General features: G+C 39.3%; 1 protein-coding gene across 1 annotated transcript in view; it reads right to left on the reverse strand.

Annotated features, from left to right (window-relative positions):
- RGS6 (regulator of G protein signaling 6) overlaps positions 1-17,163 on the reverse strand; it is a 186,112-nt gene extending 168,949 nt beyond the window's left edge. The window contains 1 exon segment of the mRNA XM_085548946.1: positions 17,065-17,163. Within this exon segment, the coding sequence (XP_085405072.1) occupies positions 17,065-17,148 (84 nt within the window). The 5' untranslated portion in view covers positions 17,149-17,163.
- Positions 17,164-21,077: the final 3,914 nt, after the last annotated feature.

A 21,077-nucleotide genomic window follows, 5' to 3' on the forward strand; every position in this document is an offset into this window, starting at 1 on the left:
GACTGAGAAAGGGAATGACAGAGGAAAAGCAGTCCTTTGACATTTTCCACTGAGTAGATTACAGCAGACCGAAGTTAAATGAACTGAAGAATGAAAGAATTTTTTTTAAAAACTCCCACAGAACTGGGATTTTCTGGCTCCATCACAGGCTATTCCTCCTTCTCTTCAAATGATTAACCCTACCCCTGCGCACATAGTCATATACTGTATATATATGCATACACCTTAATGTTATACTTCCAAAAATACAAATACTTTACTAATAGAGGGCAGCTTTGGTATTGCCTATAACTAACAGTCCCCTGGTTACTCTTTTCAGATGTCTTCTTCCAAGTTACTTTCCCAGTATGCTAATGTTCAGAAATTATAAAGGTTTAAGCTTGAAGCAATTAAAAAAAAAATAAAAAATCAGGCCTAGCCTTCTGCTGTAAAATCATGGAGAATTTATACTACTGCTGAACACATCCAAAATGACTCAATGACCAAACACAAAATAGCCTTCTTGCATAAATCCCATTAGGACAATGCCCTGGAATAACACCAGCAGCCATGAGCTCAGGCACAACACATAGAAGGTAATGTTACACATGCCCAGAAGGTGCTACAGCCTTTAATTTCACAGGTCCTTTTGGATGCTTTCAGAAGCACTGCTAGCAAAGCAGTGATGCGCTGAGAGGAACATAGAAGGAATTTTCAGACATGTCCTCCCTCAGAAGAAGCTGCCCTCCAAGTAGCCCAGCCAGTGCAGCGCTGCCCTCCTAGCAAAGATTTTTCACAGCATCTAACCAGACTTTCCAAGCAGGAACTCGTGGCCAGAGGCCCTTTGTTGTATCATCTGGCATTATTGAGAAGCACTTGCTGCTGCTCTCATACTCTCTGCAGACTTCTGTTAGATCTCCAACATCTTCCCCTCTGCCCAACTACCCATGCCATGTTCCCCTCCCACAGGATCTCCTGGCTCTGGTTCCCAAGCACCTGGATGTGAAGCCCTCCATCGCCTGCCCAAGGAGTGTCAGATGTTGGGTTCTAACAGCCATACTGCCTAACTCTGAAACACACAGCTATGCTCTGGTTTCTGCCAAACATGAGCTGTCTTCTCAGTACAAATGGACTTCAAGTTTTTCACTTACCTGAATTTCTTTTAATTCACAGATGACTTCCATGGATAAACAAAGCCAAGCAAACACTTTTTCCCCCCGTTAATTTACAAGGAAATTATTTAGAACAAAATCCTGATCAAAAGCTTACCGAAGGCAAAGGGAGCATATGCAATGACTAATTGGTTTTGGATTAAGCCATTAGCGATCTTGAGGACAGCCAAGCCTGAATTTGCATTTTTGTAACTAAAAGTCCAATTGGTAGCTGGGAGAACTACAAAGTAGAAGTGGAGTGTGTGCTCCAGGGGGTCGTGCTGCCAATACACTTGAATGAGATCAAACGCATTGCTAAGTACAGCACTAGGGCGGCTTTCAGACTTCAACATCAGCTAGTGACTAAATGCTTGCTTTTAGTTAATGACAGTGAAGGTCGATCTCAGAACATGAACAAAATTCCAGTTTGTGTTATTGTGTTTTGATGCACCCAAACCTTTCTACAGCACCTTCATATGCAGTACACATTCTCAGCTCTCATGTTGCTATTAAGCAGCTTTCACTTTGAATTCTGTACTTACTCAGCTCAGAGCAGCTGCATTTTAGAAGTCTGTGAAATTACATATGGTAACATTTCTAGAAACAGTATGGGTATTTATTTCATTTTAATTTGAGCCCATTAATTAGAAAAAGGCCCTACTGAGGCACATCCAATTCAACAACTTTAGGTTTGATTTCTTAACATTATCATCCCTAAATTACTTTGCTCCAGAATTATAGCAGGCTGAAGCAAGACATTAATTATCTGAGACTAAACTACACACTGAAAGCTTCTGCCCACTTTAATTAGTTCAGCACTCCCAAAAAAGTCATTAAAATGAAAAAAGAAAACAAAAACATAGAGGAAACTAAGAATAAGTTGCAAGCCAAATATTTTTTTTCCCTTTGTAGGTGGATAATTCAAGTTTGATGTCAAAAGTGCCAATGCAATCAGGAAAAACAAGGCATGCAAACACAGTGCTTTTGCATGAAGAAACCATCTAAGAATATAAATGCATATGTACACTGCCTTAAAGCTAGGTGATATGAGAAGTACTGCAGTATAATTTCTCCTCCTGTTGTCTTTGTGCTGACATGCACTGATCATTGCTACTTCACTGGGCTCCAGAGCATTTGGACCCATAGAAGGGGGGAGGTTCTGCTTTCATACACTTAACTGCTACCCCACAGCAGCTGTTCTCTCATACACTGCCCATTTTCCCTCATTTAAAATTGGCTTTGAAGGACTTCTGACATTAGCCTGTCTCCTTGCTTCTCCACAGAACAAGATGTAACCCTCGCATTTCCACAAATTATCATGATGACATATTTCATGAGGTTTCATTTCAGCTCTGCTCATACTCTACTTCAAAAGCCTCATTTTGTACTTCAACTCCTAAATATCAACAATGCTGCCTACAGTGTTGTGGTCTTGATATGTCCATCCTGCTCAGAGCTTGGGACATGCAGTCTGACAAACATCAACTTTCTAAGATGTAAATATCTTCTTATTTTCCCCTTTCTCTCCTTCCCCCATTGAAGTCTGAAGTCTGCACTGCAATCTCAAAAAAATAAAAATAAAAATAAATAAATAAATAAATAATAAAAAAATAATAGAAAAAAATGATTATCCTACACAATGCCCAGATGATGGGAACTCACTCACAACTCTTCTCATTTGAGGAGGCACTAAGGCAGCTGACTCAGAGAACTGCTAACCAGCAAAGACAGACATGAGTGACAGACACAAAACAGCTTACCGGTAACATCCAGATTGTAAAAACACAAATATTGAAAAACAGTTTCAGAGCATAGCTGAGCCAAGTAGATGCACAAAGACACAGCTGAGTTACATCAATTCTCTGATCCACTCCAATGGGCTCAGCAATGGGAACCATCCTGACACTCTATGTTGTAGGGCCTGCTCTTTGCCTGACAGATTTAATGATGACAACTGTTTCCCTGTTAAGAACTACTACCTCTAGGATGCTGTTCATCAGGCTGCCATCTATCCTATGTATTCCCTAATCAAGGAGAAAAAAACAGCAAAAATTTTAGTCTCTTTATTTGTGTGTTATTCTTCAGTCTGAAAGGAAAAAGAACAAACGAAAACTCTACAGAAAGTCATTATAGAGACAACTGATTTTGTCATCCAGCTCCTTATACAAACAGCACATCTTGGACAATCCTATAGGAGCAGTAATCATTTGTAAGAATTTTGAGAGTGCTTTAAGCAACCACATATATCATTCCCCCCCGCCTCCCGAAAAAAAAGATGCATAAATTGAGGTCACTGCATCCCAAATGATTAAACCAGACTAATCTAATATTCATACTTTCCCTGGAGTACGTCTCTTGGTTTTCAAGTGCCATCCTGAGACTCCTTGGCAGCGAGGAAGACTACGAAGTGCAGCTGAGCAGTTCTCAGCTGAACTGCTCTCAAGACGGCATTTTGAAACAGGAAGAGACAGGACTCAGGAGGACATATAAATATCTTATAAGGTGCTGGAACACGCAGTAATTAATTTTTCAGCAAGGAGAAGCAGTTTTTATTTCAACAATGTGTAAAAAAAAAATTTGAATTTCACATGCACTGCTTGGCTACTTGTGCTCTGACCCAAAATAAGAGCAGGAATGGAAGAATCATAATTAAGGAACCCGCCTAAAACAGGCCAAGAGCCTCCATTTTACTTAACCTGATTTCTACCACAGAAGATGAAGTTATGTTTCCATTACAGAACAGCACAGGAAATTTAGTTTTCTTTCTGTAAGAAACTAAGAAATGAAGAGGACTATTTAATTAGAACAAGAGGCAAGAAAAATGCCCCAACAGCTTTATCTACTTCAGTGGAAAAGTGCTTCTGTCATTCTGGCGTATAGGGCAGGTGGGACAGAGCATAAAAGGATTACAAACAGGAGTGGCCAGCTTTTATGGGCACCATTATCTTAAAAGTTACCATGAGCCAGACTCAGCACACAGTCTGACAGAGAAAAGAGTGGTCGTCCTCTCTACTTCATCCTGAGCATCAGTTCTACCAGAGGTTCTCCCCACATAATTTTAACCCATCTCTCTTCAACATATGGTTCTTCCACCAGCTTAGATCACTTGTCCTGCTCTTCCTCTCAAGTAAACGACTAGAGATATCCTTGATTAGCTCCCTTGTTAGCTGACCTGCAGCACCTAACAAGATATGGAGGACAGTCTCAAGAAGGCATATAAATTGTCTACCACACATATCCATTCTCAGTCAGAAAGCTGCAGAAAAGGGAATGTGTTACTTGTAATGTTTCTGGGAAATCTTCCTAAATTGAGAAATCAACATATCTGAATATAACCCTATAATAACCCTAACCCTTGATCTAAGTGTAGATTAGAAAAATCTTCTATACTGTTACTGCAGCCCACCATTGATGGAATGGGCTCATAGTAAGAATGGTAAACAAAATCATTTTTGTAAAATAAATTGAGAAGTCTGACATACAGTTTTACTCTACAAAAATCAGAAGGGATGTGGGAAGAAAAGGTCATGGAAGGAAGGAGAAAGGCCAAAGAAAGTCAGTTTTATGTCACAGCTGGACTCCTGAGATATCATAGCATTGAGTTTAAATACCTGCCCTCAATGAGGCAGCAGAAGAGTTTAAATCAAAGTACTGTGAAGGGTGGGTACATTGCAATACTTGAGCTATTATAGGTACCCATCTACAGATTTGATGTAAACACTACCAAAAAAATAAACAATCCCCCCCCCAAATATCCTTATTGATAACCCAAGCACAAGGTTTCTTTAAATAACACAATTCTCATCCTGATAAGTCCAAACAAATGCATCTCACAGCATATAGTTCCCCTATGAATTACAGAGCTGTTTTATAATGACTAGAATATTTGTTCAGCTGTTTGCAAACTTACTAACCTACCAACTAACATTATTAAATATTTAAGATGTTTCTTTCAAAAGTCTCAACCTTAGGAACCCAGCAAGGCAAAAGAGATTTCCATTTGGCACAAGTTTTGTCAGCAATGCTTCAAGTTTTGTACACTAAGCATTCCATGGAGGCAAAAACATTTATTGGATCAGACCCCAGCATTAGTAATGAATGCCCAAAATGTAAGGCAGAGATTTTTGAGAGGAAAAAACTCCTTAGTATAGACCCTAAGGTCATTGGGTTACCAAAGGCAGTGCTCTGAGACACCCACCATCACCTCGCTGCTCTGAGCAGTTAAGAGCTGTTTGCTCTTGGCACCAGAAAAGCCCTTTCCAGCAATCAGCCATCCCCTTGATGAATCATTTGTTACCATACCCACCGGCTACTTCAATTTGTTCAGCCCACTTCAGCCATGTGCTGGTCAACGCCCAGAAAAGGGTATTCAGCACACCGTCAAGAGAGATGGTTCTTTCTCGTGAAATGGGAAATGAATATAACAAAATATTCAACAAACTGCAAATGCTTTTTAGTGATTTTCACATCCACTCCTGAGACAGCCTGAGGAGTATTACAATGCCATTGTACCTCTGTAACACCACAGCAACTCTACATAAAAATAACTGCAGTATCTAAGCAGTTCTGCCAAAACAGGAAGATCTATCAGTCAACTTCAATCATGGGACTAGAACTGTTGTTGGCATTCATTTCACGCCTAGGGCAAAAGCCCTTCCGATATGATTGTCTACAAGAGCCTGTGCAGGGAATGTCCCTTCCAAATCCATAGGGCGGTAATTGGTGTTTTTCCATTGTCTTTGTTTTACCAGAACCCTTCAGTCTCAGACCAGAGCTGAGTTTTGACCTCCCCCAGGACTTTCCTCAAGTTTCACTAAAGTTGAATTGGAAGGTCTCTCGAGATATGAGTGTGATTTTTATCTAAACTGCTGAGCACCAGAGAGAGACAACATCTAATAAGCTTCTTCAGCACCTGGCTCCCAACATGGTGGGTGCCTGGACAAGACAGGGGCTTTATCTGTGCTCAGACTGCTGCCACGCTGTATAATGTGGTCATTTCCCACAAGATAAGACTGTCAGGTTCCATGGATATGAACACCATGGCCACCAAAACCTACAAGCAGGTGACAAGCTGTCTTTGTTTCCTTGTGCTCTGGAGACAAGTCTGTGAGTGAGATGTAAGCCTAGAAGATAAAGCAGCCTCTTTATCTTACAACCTCTCTCCACTCTCAGTTAGCTAGATTCCCAGCCTAAGGATTTTACTTCTCCTGTCCATGGCTACCTCAGAGAAAGGTGATAAGCAGCTGTAATGAATGTAAAGGACCAGAAAGGAAACTAAGACACCAGGGAAAAATGAAATAAAATAATAGAGCCAGTTTATCCCTTCCTGCACATTTCAGTAATTCATTTAGAAAGAATTTAATCTCAGCTGCTTGTCCTTGAATGTCTCTGGAGACCTCTCTGCAACATGACACATTCAAATGGTCTCTGTAGTCACTGAGTCTTAACTCACTGCTTTAAACCTACGCATCACAGTCAGTGAAGTGAAGCAGCCTCCCCACAAACTACACATCACTGGCAGCTAGCCTCAGGGTCACAGAGAGGACCAGGGCCTAGGGGATGCCATCCACCAGTTTATGCTAGCTATACTACAAGAACAGCAACACTGACAGAAGAAAAGTCTTTGAGAAGAAGTTCATCATGAATTTGCAATGTGGATTAGAGCACATAGCCTCTGCGTCTTCACCTCGTCTCAGAGGTTTACTCTGTGCCCCATTTTGTGGCCACATGTTTTCGTACAAATCAGGGTTATGCAATGATGGATATCAGGCTACAACTGGAGCTCGCATGCATCTTATTAAGTGGAGTCAGATACTGAAGACTCCTTTAAGCACTACTAAATCTTTCTTGCAATTCTAGATCAGCAGGTGCCTTTTTTATTTATTTTTTTTTTTTCAAGGCCAATCTTGAGTCTTCTCTTATCACACAGAATCACGGAATGAGCCGGGTTGGAAGGGACCTCAAGGATCATGTAGTTCCAACCCCCCTGCCTGTTCTCATTCTCCTCCAGTCTTCCATGTTTCCCTTAAGTAGCCAGGAAAGTCAGACACACACACCTGAAACGAACAATGTAGCATAGACCTCTGTGACAAAACTTTGAATTTGTCTTAATACTGTACAAATCTGAGTTAAAGTCTTCCCTACAACTCCCATAAATCTCTCAAGTCGGAGGAAGTAAGCATTATTGATCCTAAAGGCTGGACTGACAACATAAACATTGTTTTCACTGTTGTTAAAGAGATTTCTTGTTCACATGAAGAAAGAAAAAGTTGCTATAATTCCATACATTTTAAATGTTTTCCAGTCAAAAATGCTTTCAGAAAAATCACTACTGAAGTAGGTAACCTTTCCTGGTAGCAGGACAGCGGGGGAAATCACAAAGACTCCGTGTTCCCAGAGAACAGATGCTTTCACTTATACATATTTATAATGTGGGTTTAGCCACTGTTTTTGCACAGACAGCTTTCTAGAGACAAGCCAATGGCTGAACTACTTCTGCACACAAACAGCCAGCATTAGTGTCATTACTGTAGCTGTGTTCTTCAGGCATGGAAAAAATATAATTAACAGAACTCCAGTTAATTTTACTATCAAGAACCCAGCAGGGAGCAGTGCAAGCGACACGAACCCACTGCTGCCAAGATTTATGTGACATTCTCTGTAAGTTATTGAATGAGCTAATTTGTACACAGAAGCCCATGTTTAACAAAATTGTGTGGATTTACTGATGGGGAAAGGCATCTAATTACAGCATCAGTGAACAAAATATTCTCTTTGTCTGGGGCACCATCTCCTGCAGTTATGGTCATACCAACAAGCAGAGGAGAACTGTGCTAGCAAGCACAGAGGCTCTTAAGACTTCACAGTCCTCCAGTTCCAGGTTTCCTGGCTGAAATCCACAACAAATGCAAGAGATAAGGGAAAAAAAATGCTAAATGGTAGCAGAATGAGAGATTAAAATTCTTAATATGCAATAGACTCCAAACCTATTTGCAACAAACAGTGAAAAAATATAACAGAAAATGACCAGTATGGAATAAGAAAAAAAGTTACTCCTCAAGCATTAGATATGCTAAGAAAAAAAATTTATATCTAGACTTTAAAACGTAAATATAGAACCATTTCTAATTACTGCCATTCTCACAGAATTGTGATTTTACAAAAAAAAAAAAATGTTGAAATAACTAAGATGTAAACAAGCCTTATCTCGCTTTCTCTCTCAATCAGAAGAGATCTAATCAATTCATTAGCATGTTCTTAATTAAATTCTTCCTACCTTTTTCATTCATTCTACTCTCAATTAAAGCAAGCAAAATATCATGTATTTTGTCACTTCCCATGTATGTCACAATATACATCACACATCAGTTTCTCTTCTGAATTATCGGTTCTAAATATGATGTCTAAACATTAATGGTCAGATAGTATTAATGAGATGTTTTAAAGTAAGAAAAAACAAGCAAACAACAACAACAGACTGGGGAGACAACTATTAAAAATCAAATACCTTTGCTCAGCTTCCACCCCTCAGAAACACACTTAACCTTTGAGTTAATACACTTGGTGTATTCATGAGACTACAGTTCCCTTTTAAGCAGCTTCACGCACTTCAATGTCAGGCAGCTAGTGGTTAATATTAATTTTCTTCTGTTTTGGGAAGGGAGAGGCAAGGAAAAAGGAGATACAAAGATAAAGGGAAAAAAGAACTACTTCCTCCTGAATGTGGTTTGACAGTTTCTCATGAAACAAAAAGAGTCCTTCAAAACGTCTTAGGATGTAAAACTTGAGTTTTTAAATGGAACTTCATTTGCATCCTTTCGTGGTCCTGCACACACACTTCTATTTATTGAAATGAATCCTCCCACTCAAACTTCATCTCGGAGCCTTGTGAAAGAAATCTGTAATCCTCTGAAATGATATTTTAGTAGTCAGGATAGAAGGAAGGTTTAGTTAAAGTTGTATCACAGGAAAGTAGTTTTGTGTGGATTTCATTCACTCGCATCAAAACCTTTTTCTGCTCTGTCTTAATATTATGGCTTGATACTGCTTTTGAAACAGGCAGAACCTGTCTCCTGAAATGAGCCACACTGGGAGCCCTCCTTCACAAGAAAAATCTGCTATAGAAGAAATACCAAAGTGATGATACCACTGGTCAGGGTGAGGACATAGTGTGCAAAAGCTGGGATTTCTACAGTGCTAAGCACTGCAAGAATCTCAGCAGAACCACAGCAGCCAACAGAGATACAACAACTCAACTATGATAGGCAGAGCCCCCAGGGATCTAACAGGGTTAGATCCCTAACTCTGAGCATCCTGCCACTGGGTGGGGTCCCCCATCATGCAGAACAGGGTGCTGGGAGCAACACAGGGAACCCCACAACATGGGGTGTACCTGGTGCAGAGCCATGCCCTGTGGGGAGAGGGTGTTGCATCACCCTCTCATTTGGGGATGTTGGGGGCCCATCGTTTTGTGTGTGTGAGCTACTTCAGGGACTCAGCTATAAATGGGTGTTGATGGAACTGTGTTTGAATGTCAGCATTGTGCAGGTGTCTGGTACTGTAGTTTAGCCACTGTATTGCTAATATTGATCTTCCTGATACAGTTCACTGATTGCTAGCTAACTATGTCTCTAATAAACAAACCACTTTCGTCCCAATTTGATTTAAATTGCCTTAAATGAGTAGTTTTTCCCTGGTGAGAGCAATAAGGTCTCAGAATGACACAGAAGAAGGGGAAATTGAAACAAAAAATGAGGGTTTAATAATAATCAGTAATAAGAGGCCTAGGAGACTAAGGAAAAAATAAACAAGGAATACATGTGTGTCCTTGGCATGGCTACAACTATCAAGATGTGGATTGCTCACGCTATAGTATTTCATTAGCACCACTGTGACCCTTGCCTAATGGCTTACAACTGAACTGAAGACTGGCTATATTAAGTTCAGAAGTACATGTACACAGCTCCATCACACCAAATTTACAGGCTTTGGATTCCAATTTTCTTCAACATAGGAGCCACTCAGTTTACGTCCTGGTCACAAACAGGGTAACAATCTACTGTACTGAAGATGCATCTGCATTTCTAAAGCTTTCTGTTGTAAATAGATGATGACAAAAAAGTATTACACTGACTTTCAAACTCTGCAGTCTCTCCAACACTACTTTTTGTTTTGTTCTTAATAAGTTAAATAGTTCCCTGGCTAAAATACTGCCGTAGGCAGAAAGAAATCTTATTTAGCATCCTGCCCAAAACAAAGTACAAAAAAATAAATCAAACCAAATGAAAATATTCCAGGACTATAACTTAAATAGCTGACAACAAGAGAAAGATGCTGGAAAGAGGCAGAAGGGAACTTTTTCCAAAAAATGCAAGGCACTGAATACACACTACAGCTAGAACAGCATAATCTTACCCTCTAGCTGAACCTTCCCTTTTTATCTGTGTTCTAAAATTGCACTGGTTGCTTTGCTAAAAATACTCTTTGAAATTGTCATAGGTTTTGGTCCTGGCTCGTCTCTTTTTGCCTCTGAGAACAGCTAAAGTAATAGATCACAGTAATTAGACTCTGACGGGTGAAAAAGAGTCTGTTTCAGTTACAAAGAGGAGCAGAGAAAAAAAACTAAATAAACAAATTTAAATAAAACAACTAACATAAAATATATGGAGAAAAATATTATAAATTTAAGAATGGCTACAGGTTTATCACCAAAATCTCTACTTATAAGAAATGCACAATACACCAGAGCTAAGGATACCTTTTCCAAGAACAGAAAGACAGAGTCACATGGATAAAATGCCAACAAGAATTATTTTGCCCAAGCATGAATAGAATGGAGAGATTTCTAAAGCATATGGTATGTATCATAGAATTTTTTTAGTTGGAAGGGACCATTAGAGGCTATCTAGCCCAAGTCCCCTGCAATGAACAGGGACACCCACAGCAAGACCAGGGTGCTCAGAGTCCCTCCAGCCTGACCTTGAGCATCACTAGATACCAAGATACCCCTGACAGCTACAGTCAAGGTCAGTGGCACCAGCACTGTTCAAGGGCACCTACATGTTATACTTCAGCAGTACAGGTGTACTACCGCACGAATAAAATGTTTTCAGGCATCTTAGTTCTCATCCAAGACAAACCAAGGAAGGTACAACCAAAGTCAGAAAGACTTCCCGGCTCATTGCAAGCCACTTCTGCGTGGAAAAAAGTCACACAGTCCATCCAAAAATATATCTATATCTATCCTGAAAACAAAAAGCTTCCTTGGCCATATTAGTCCATTAGATAGCTGCTGCAGAACTCTGCATTACTTAGAATTAGGAACCACTTTCTAATTCCCAGGTCAATTTTATTCATCATAAACTTATTAAAAACTGCACAAGTGCCTGTAAGGTCCTCAACTTAGTTAAGTCTTCTCCCTGCTTGATAACCCTCCCATAGAGCACTCTTGCAGAGTAATTATGTCTGCTATCTCACTCAGTTTTGCTCAGCTAACTAAGCTGCTTCTTCCCAGCCCACCCTCTATAACCACATCATGTTCTCTGAAGACATAAAAAATGATGGGTTTCTATTCTTGAAGTACTGATATATACTCTCATATTCAATCCCAATTTAATCCTTAGTTATTCTTTTAATATGGGAACAGGGTAGAGATTAGGAAGTATGAGCAAATCAGTTGTGAGCAAACTTGATTAAGACGTCATAACAGTATCCACCATCAACACAGAGAAATTGTTGTGTAAAATTTGAAGAGTGTTCATCTGCAGTACTATCAACTCAAGCATTTTTATCACAATGTTATGATTTTTGTGCTGAAGAACCAGTTATAAAACAGAAACAATTAAGTGAGAATCTCAGATTTCACATATATTTAAAAAAAAAAAAAAATCAAGCTGAAAGACCCAAAAATATAACTCAAGAGACAAAAGAATGCCAGCAGTATCCAGCAGTTTAAATGCCTTTTAGTCATTTATATTCTAGGTTAATTCCTAGGAGAGAGATTGTTTCTCCAGTATCTGATGTAAACAGAAGTTCTGCTCTGAAAAAAAAAAACACTAATATATACAAATAATGAAGCTAGTGGCACTTCACATTGCAAGTCTCTCACTAGAACACCACGAAATCTTGAAAGACTCAAGAAATTTGAAGAAGAAAACCTGAAAAAAGATGCAGACTTCCTCCAATTAGCGATGCATTAAAGTTATGTGCATGAAAAGCGTCTTATTTTCTTTCACACACGGCAGCTTTTTTTTCCTCCTTTGCTGCTAAGTCATCACTTTGACTAACCTCTTATTGTTTCCTCTGCTCCTGATTGTTTGGATAGGATTCTGTTAAGATAGACTTTTGAGTGATATTTAGTGGAATTTAAGAGCAAATAGTAGTCTCGATGTTCCAACAAGATCCCAACTCTATTTTTTAATGTAAAATGCTGATTTTAATAAAAACTTCTTCCCCTTATCTTTCTGATTTTCAGTTCACACATTCCTTGCACACATACATCCCTCTGCCTTGAATTCTGCCTTTGCAAGTGCCTCTGCTTCCTTTTCCCTCCCCATCACCACCTTGGACTCATTCTCACATCAGCACTCCAGATATTCACTACATCTGGAATATGGGAAGCTGCCCAGAGAAAAGCTGCTAATGAAGGGTTGCTTTCTTTTTTACGTGGATTTTAGTCAGATGAGCATCGATAAAGAGGATAAGGCTGGAAAATACTGCAGGTAGCACACAACCCAGATTTTCTTCTGAAAACATCTTGTGGCAGCTGCAAGTTTGTATTATGTTTACTTAGAACAGTAATTGCCTTTGGAAATTAGATTTTTCTGCCTGTTTAAAAGATTGATGATGAGCAACAGTAAAATTCAGAAGTTAACTAACTGCTGACCAGATCAGTATAGCAAAGTTTAGCTGCAGAGATGGAAATGTACCGTCAAATAATCTAGGTCATTTCTTTGATTACAGACTTTGAAATCCCTTGGAGCATATATGATCAGAGTGCCTCTAAATGACTCCAGCAACGTTTATGAACTCTTCCCCATTTCATTTTTGTATTTTCATCCTTCTTGTCCACAGGCACTTCTAAATACATTTTCAGTTCCTATTTAGTCAATCAATGACTTCTTTTACTCTGATTTCAGCAACACAAAAGTGTTTCCATCATCTTTTCTCCGAGATGATTCTATGTACCAACATGGGTTTTGGTCATAATTCACTGTCAGAGTAACCTAAGTAGGTCTAATGCCAAAAGGTGTCCAAGAGCAGCTTTCTTTTTGGTACAATCAGCATGTGAACTTTCAGGTCCTGAAATATTGGAACAATGAGCAAAAGAGCCCCAAGGACAGAATGAACCAGGCTTGTAGGCAAGAACAGGAATCAAGGGAGGGGACTAAATTTCAAGGGATAGGTTACAGGTGTTTGAAACAAATTGGTATCTTCTGTTACTTTTTGCTTGGAGTGCATCTTTCTCCTCTTACTAGTTTCTCATTCCATCTTTTTCTTCTGTGTCACGGCACCCATATGATGCTTACAGACTGTACTAAGGACAGGGATGTCACTCATTTCTGCATGGGAGCTCTTGTGCGTGAAGGCTACCTGCTCCCTTGGAAATAATATTAATGTGCTTCTTTATAAGTTTTACCTACCAGCCCTCCAGTAGTAACCCCAAACACAACACCATCACTACATCCAGATGTGACTAGACCAAAAGAAAACAAACACAGCTCTGACTTTTTAACTCACACAGCAGTGCTTAAGTGGTAACGCATCCTTACTTTCACTGGATAACAATATGATAAAGAAGATAAAAGACAGCAGGCCCCTACAGTACAACAGTGCTACCCATAATATTCCATAATCAGCCTGGGGCTCAGGGCTATGTACTGAGACATACAGAAAGATGAGAAATAGCCCAAATCATAAGACCAGGATACAGCTTACTTAACTATAAATGACTACACACAACATAACCACCCACCAGTTAGGTGTCAGGTATCCATTAAAATCAGTGGGGCCCTACTCAATACAGCTAAACTATGTGTAGTTTAGGGTACAATTCAACTTAACAAGCAGAGGGCGAGGCGAATCACACCCCAAACACTACTTACACTAATGAGTGCACCTGCATTATGTAATTTCCACACAGATGTCTTCCAGAACAGCAGGGCAACATGGAGCATTTTGGATTCAAAAATAACACACGTCACAATTTCATAAATATCATCCCCCAAAAGGTTAACCCTGAAGGTAAAGGAAAATAAGACATGTCTCACCGAGACCATCTGCTCAAGCAATCAAAGTAGTTAGAGGCAGTTCGCTTGCAGAAGTCCATAGAGAACATCACAAACAAATTGGAGTCAAAACAAATTAGTTTATTTTGTTCTGCATGGCCAATATTCATCTCACTTAACTTTATGTATCTAAGTAAAGGGAACAGTCAGTTCTAGGCTTTTCTCCATAAACAAAACAGACTTGGCTCCAAAGGGACCCTCACTATCGCATAAGGTCTGACGTGTCCTTTAGACACACATGCCTCTCACCAGTGATTATAAACAAAGGCAGGATACCATGAACACTCTGGTGACTTTTGAGTTTCAAGTAGACCTAACTGAGACTCAGTAAAGAAAGCATGAACTAACTGAGTTTGTACGCAAAGGGCTTCTCTCTTCCTTAAGTCCTCCAGACCACAAGAACGACAGCTATGGCAAACAATGGAACAACTGACAGCAGAAATTACTGTGGCCCCATTACTGAAGACTCATATTCTTTCTCCTCAGGGGTATCAAAAATAAATTGCACCTTAGGTGTCCTATCACAAGCAGCAAGTCTTCTTTTATTTTATGTATAACTCAACTAACACCAACACTGAACTGCATGGTATGCAGACAGACTGCATTCTGCTTCACAGGGAGTCCAGTGCAGTGTTTTTCTCATTCATTACTGGCAATCAAGTCATCTGAAAGGAAATTAGAAATGAAGAGCTAAACATTCATTTGCAGAGAGGAGAGAGAATCAAAAGAATAAAGTCTTGGCCCAGACTTTGCATATGATTTCTCAACACTAAGACACATATAATTAACATGTAATATGTAACTAATAACCAACAATAAATTAAACTTAGACAGCAACCAATAGAAATTAACTTTGTCCAAAACCAATAGAAACCCTCAATAAATACAAACCAACCAAAAACCTTACAGACATACATGTGCTTAATATAGAATATCACACTATTGAACAATGCTTGAGGCACGGTATCCTAAGAGATAGCACTGTATTTTGACATACAACTTTATTACAAAGGGCTGAACATATTTTCACCTGAAGAACACCAACATGCAGAGGTGAATCAAATGGAATGAGCACAGTCTCCTCCATTGGTATCACAGAACTCGTAAGACTAATTCTAATGAATGAAATATTAAATAATAAATGTAGTAATAATAAATATAATAATAAATTAAATAATAATAAATAATGAAACAGTAGTAGGCAAAGAAATGAAGAAATCCTTAAGCAGGAATGCTGTGAGATGAAAAGAAAGTGAGACGTATTCAAATAAAAGAAATTCCATTTCCAGGAACAGAAAAGCGTATTTCCTGCAGAAAGACAGCTCTTATGCCCTAATGGTAGATCACATAACTAAAAAGTTCCTTACTAACCCAGATCTGCCTCCATCTGCTGGTGTTAGACCTCTTAGTAAACAGGTTCTAGAAGACAATCTGACTAACCAGCTACTGCTATTTCCAAATTAGCAGTCAAAGTGTGTTCATAACACATTCAAAACAAACAAGCCTACACATTACCCAGAAAATTTTCCCATGTTAACAATTCCAGATCCCAAACCAAATATGCAACAACCAAACCAAAATCGTGGTTATCAAAAAGTAACACTTCAAACAACTTATGCTCTGTATAAAACAAACTATTTTCTCAGAGTATGAAAGTCATCGAGACTGCAGACACTAAAGCAGATCAGTGCAGCACACAACCAATGTATTTCAGTTATCTACACCTATTTTCCAAGGTGAAGAAATGAGTTATATATATTTTTTACACACATTTTTATTACATAAGCTAACACTGTAGCTCCCAAGTTGCCAGAACGGTAACTTATTTGAGCCATGCAAGAGACATTTTATTTATGTCAGAACTGCACAGTACTTTCTTTTGCATGCTTCATATGAAATATTCTGCTGGCTGAATAAAAAAAATTTACAAGATTTCATCAAATTACACAGCCCAAATATCATAGACAATATATAAGCCTAGCCCAGAGGCAAACAATATCTTAGCAAATAGGTTGTTCTCCTTCAGATTTAATACTACCTCCAAAGTAATTCAGAATAAGACATTCCATCATAGTGAAAAAAAGTGTTTGACATCACACGCTGGTGTTATTTTACCTTTGCCTGAGTCATTTTTCACTAGCATTTCTCTTTTAATTTAAGCAATGTAACAGGAAGTAATAACATCTACCTGCAGAGAATCAAACTATAAATTATGTAACAAAAACCCCACAAAATGAAAAACAGAAAAAAATCTGTGAGAAGATTGCTGCATGCCAGACATTTCATACGTACTATGATAAAGCTGGGAAGGTACAAAGAATCACTTCAGCTTCATTCAGTAGACTCAGACAATACCCAAATAAAATTGCATCATAACTCTTCACAAGAAATGATATCTTCCAAGTTACAAAATTATAAATCCCTTATCAAGTATTTCAAACTAACAAGTATAAGACACTTCCAGTGAACAGAACAATACTACCAAGCCTTCAAATGCTATAGTTTAAAACACCTTCTTCCCCCCAAAATTAGCTTGAATGCATAACCAAGCAGACAGGAACCTATTTCTGACTTCAGAAAGAGCAGGGATCCCTTCACAAGTCAAATGTCAGCTAGGAGTAGGCTTTTGTAAGTAGCTCCACTCTTACCTTCCTGTAGACAATCATGTTTGGGGAGCTCTCCTCAGGGTCCACAGCTTCTGCACTGCTGGGGTCAGGGGGCGCTTGGGCCATGTTTGCCTCTTGTCACTGAGCCTGTAGGGACAGAAGAATTCAGTGGGCTGCTGTATCAGAAACACCGACTCACAGTTTGAACCAGTGATTGAGCACCTGGTGGGAAGGCAGGAAGGCAGGACCCACCCAGGGGAACTCAGCTGTAAGGAGTGCAGTTGAGTGACCAGAAGGGTAAGAGCCAGGATCCAGCCCTTCCCATACCACATTTAAGGTTTGACAGAGAAGGCAAGGGTATCTTGCTGGTGACCCCTGCCTACTAAAGGTACACAGCTTTTCTTCATCTTTTTCTGCATTTGAGTTTTTTCTTACTTGCTGCAGCCTAGGACTGTGCCACCCTGATATCACTGCCATACCTTCCATCATGTTATAGCATTGCAGCTGCAGGAAACATGGCAAGGACAGGTGACAGCCTCCCACACAGATGGACAAGGACAGTACCAGGAGAAAAGTTCTGGGCAACAGGCTGGGGCAAGGTGAGGCCATGAGGGCTGAGCAGAGGGCCCCTAAAAGACTGGTGGAACAGCAACAGTATCATCTGTCAGCCCTCCACATGCCAGGGTAAGGGCAGAGGGGAGATTGCTCCCCTTTCCTCATCATACAGCAAGCAAATAGCAGCAAGAAGCAGGTCAGTCACCAGTTGTAACACACCCTAGCCTGACTCAACTATCCTCTAAACACATGAGGAAAGTGCTGTTTCATCTCCCTTCAGATCATGCCAGGCTCCAGACAAAAACATTAGGGCTGTTTTTTTTTAAAGTAAGATCATGGTGCAGGAAGGACTCAGAATTCTCGTTCAAAAGCTCTTTTTTTATATGGGCAGAAATGCACAAACATGCACATAACGATTTAAATTCAATAATCCAGTTCAATCAAACTATATATAATCACCTTTCAAACCTGTTCAGGCCACTTAAGAGGTTATTTTAAACTTCACTGATATCCTTTAAATATTACATTAAAGATTTTCTAAGTCATACTCAACTCCCATTTTATTCTTTCAAGAGGCACAAGCCTTTCACTGTTGTGCCAGGCCATGAGCTAAAAATAAAATGGAATAAACCCTCTAAACATAATGACTAGATTAAAAAAAAATAATAACAGTAATAATAAATAGAACAGTGAAGTTTTAAAGCTTTTTAAAATTATGGCACTTTGAATGATGTACACTGTTGTGTTTTTTCACAGTGCTTTTAGTCTTGATTTCAAGGTGCTAAACAAGTGGGATCTATGTATCATCAGTCAATTTAACGAAGCAGAAGCACAGCAGAGATTTTATGCAGCTTCCCAAAGGCAATGACAAGCTGAAGCAGAATTGAGAGCATACATCACATCACTGAAGTTCCAGCTTCCTTTGCAGTATGTGAAGATCATCTTCACTTCTTACATTACATCTGAAATCGTATTTGCATACTTTAAAAGGAAACAACTGGAATTCACTTTTAATTGAGTAATACTCTTTAAAGAATAATCTTACATTTTCTGGTCAAAAAGCCCTCTGCAGCATTATTTTGCTGTGCTCCACTCTTTGCACTATTCACTCTGAATGTCCACACTTACAAATCATGGTGCTGTTGCTAGACTGTCAGCTGACTTCATCTTTTTGGGTACTTCAATATTTCCCACCACAGCACATCTACCCCAATGCCATGCAACAACAACAAAATCTCACAGAACACACAGCACACTCTGTCCACAGTGACATCAAGGGAACCATTAACTAACTCTGAATACCAACAAAAAGTATTCAACACAATCTGTTGTCAGAAGACAGAAATTTGGGAAAGATCCTCCCACCAGCACCAAGCATCTCCTGTTGGCTCCTGTTTACTCAGTTCATTTCTTACTGTAACCCAAGTTTGTGTGAGAAATGACAAGGTGTCCTTCCTTGGTTGCCAAGTCCAGCTCAGTAGCAACTGTGATGTTATTGCAGAAGATGTCCACTCACTTTATGCAGAAAGATGGAGAGGCAAATATTGTGTGAGCTTCATATGCAGGAAAACACCAACTGATTTTTATTTCTGAGTTGTAATGGGTAATCCAAATAAGCCAGGAAAACATTTAGATATGCACATTCCTTTAGGGTTGTTACCTTACAATGAAAATTAATGTTAGCTAGGAACTTCATTTAAGTCCAGTTTTATTTATGTGTACTTGGCAGAAGTAAAACTCGTCACTTGTACTGTTTTGGTAGTTGGACTGTTTTTCCTATCTGCATCTCCATCTATACATTTTTAAAAAGCAGTACTAAAGATAGGATGACCACAAGAACTGCAAAGAGCTTTGAGCTATTCTCCTCTGGATTGCCCTTCCACATCCAGCCAACACAGGTGATGACTCCACTGAGAGTATCTCCAGCCACCTGATGGCCTCAGAGCAGCCTGCCAGTGCTTTCATTACAGCCCCAGGAGGGCACACACCATCAACCAAACAACATCAAGTCTGGAAACACTAGATAGTTTGCTCAAGGGAGCACCTATGGACTCCAGAAGTCAGAAAGAACAAAATACCCACTCAGTCTTAATGATGATCCCAGTGAGAGCAGGTGTCTCTTTCCTACACCCTCTTCCTTCCAGGCAGAATTTTAAAATACTTTTTGGCCCACAGCATTGCAAAACTGTAAAATGCTTTGCTGATAAGGGCTACTATGCACTAACACATTAAAAAACAAGCAAATCCCTTAATTACAGCATGAAAGAGTTACGTGACTGATTTTTCAAGGAATACTATTGAAATATATGTTTTACACTACATTTTCCTCACTGCCAGTCTAACATACTCCAGATAGAGAAATAGCTTAAAAAATAAATAAGTCTCTTCCCTCTGAGCCTATGTAGGTAAATGTTTGCAGTGCATCAACCAGAAGAGAATCCATCCTTCTTACACAGACATTTCTGTTATGCAGGGCTGAAAAGGGTGAGAACAGACATTTATTTTAAAAGGAAAAAAAGAAAGAAAGGAAGGAAGGAAGAAAGAAAGAAAACCGCACTGGCATAGTCTCCAAATCCTTGCCAATTATTACCTGAAGATCACTGTCAGCATCTCACTCCTAAAGGCATTTTACCACATTACCATATAATATAAGTACATATTTATATATAAGTGTATAAGCTTGCAGTAATCCGGACTCTGCAGCAACAAAAGTGGTAACACTTGAAAGCTAGTTGTACTAACAGTTCTCTGTAATGCACAGGGAGCGAAGCAGTAACCTGTAACTGTGGGGATAAGATGGCCTATGAAACCTTAAAGTAAAACTTCCTAAGTAAATAAGGGCTGAGGCACAAATGGTAAAAAGAGAGGATGTGTTTGGCTCTTGTTGATATTTTTTATTTTGTACTATAATTCTATTTCCTGAGAAACATAATCATATTGGACTAGAACTGAACCACGGATGAGTTTCATCTCCCTCTTGTCTGATCTGGCTTCTCTAACTACCCACAAATCCAGAAGTCATAAAGAGATGTGCCTCCTACACATCACAAAGGAATCCATGAGCTCCTTTTAAATGGCTTGGCTTTTTTATTTTTTTTTCCCTCCCCACAGCTCATTTCTTTAGAGTTTCTATACAATAACAAAATTTCAAAGTTGCCAGCCTCTGCATTTTAAGGCTTAGGTATTACCAGATAGAAGCTTAGCAGTAAATTAAGAGTTTCCTGTTCATTCCTTAAACTACTCTGACTACTGCAAACAAGGTGGTTGTAAGAAAACTCTTACAGGCAACAAGAACCCCCATGCATCACAGAAATTAACCCATCAAGGAGTCCTTATTGACTCTGGGTTTTAGAGATAATTGAGACAGAAAGAGAAGAAATACAAAACTGAAGAACTTCCACAACAGCAACTCCTTCTTGAATTTATCATCTGTGTTTAACAAACCAATACAGGGTCATGGACTGATCTCGACTTTTAACAAATTATTTGTGAACTTCATA

This window comes from Coturnix japonica, chromosome 5 (genome assembly GCF_054131305.1).
Source record: "Coturnix japonica strain WE chromosome 5, WE-NBRP24, whole genome shotgun sequence".
NCBI lineage: Eukaryota > Metazoa > Chordata > Aves > Galliformes > Phasianidae > Coturnix > Coturnix japonica.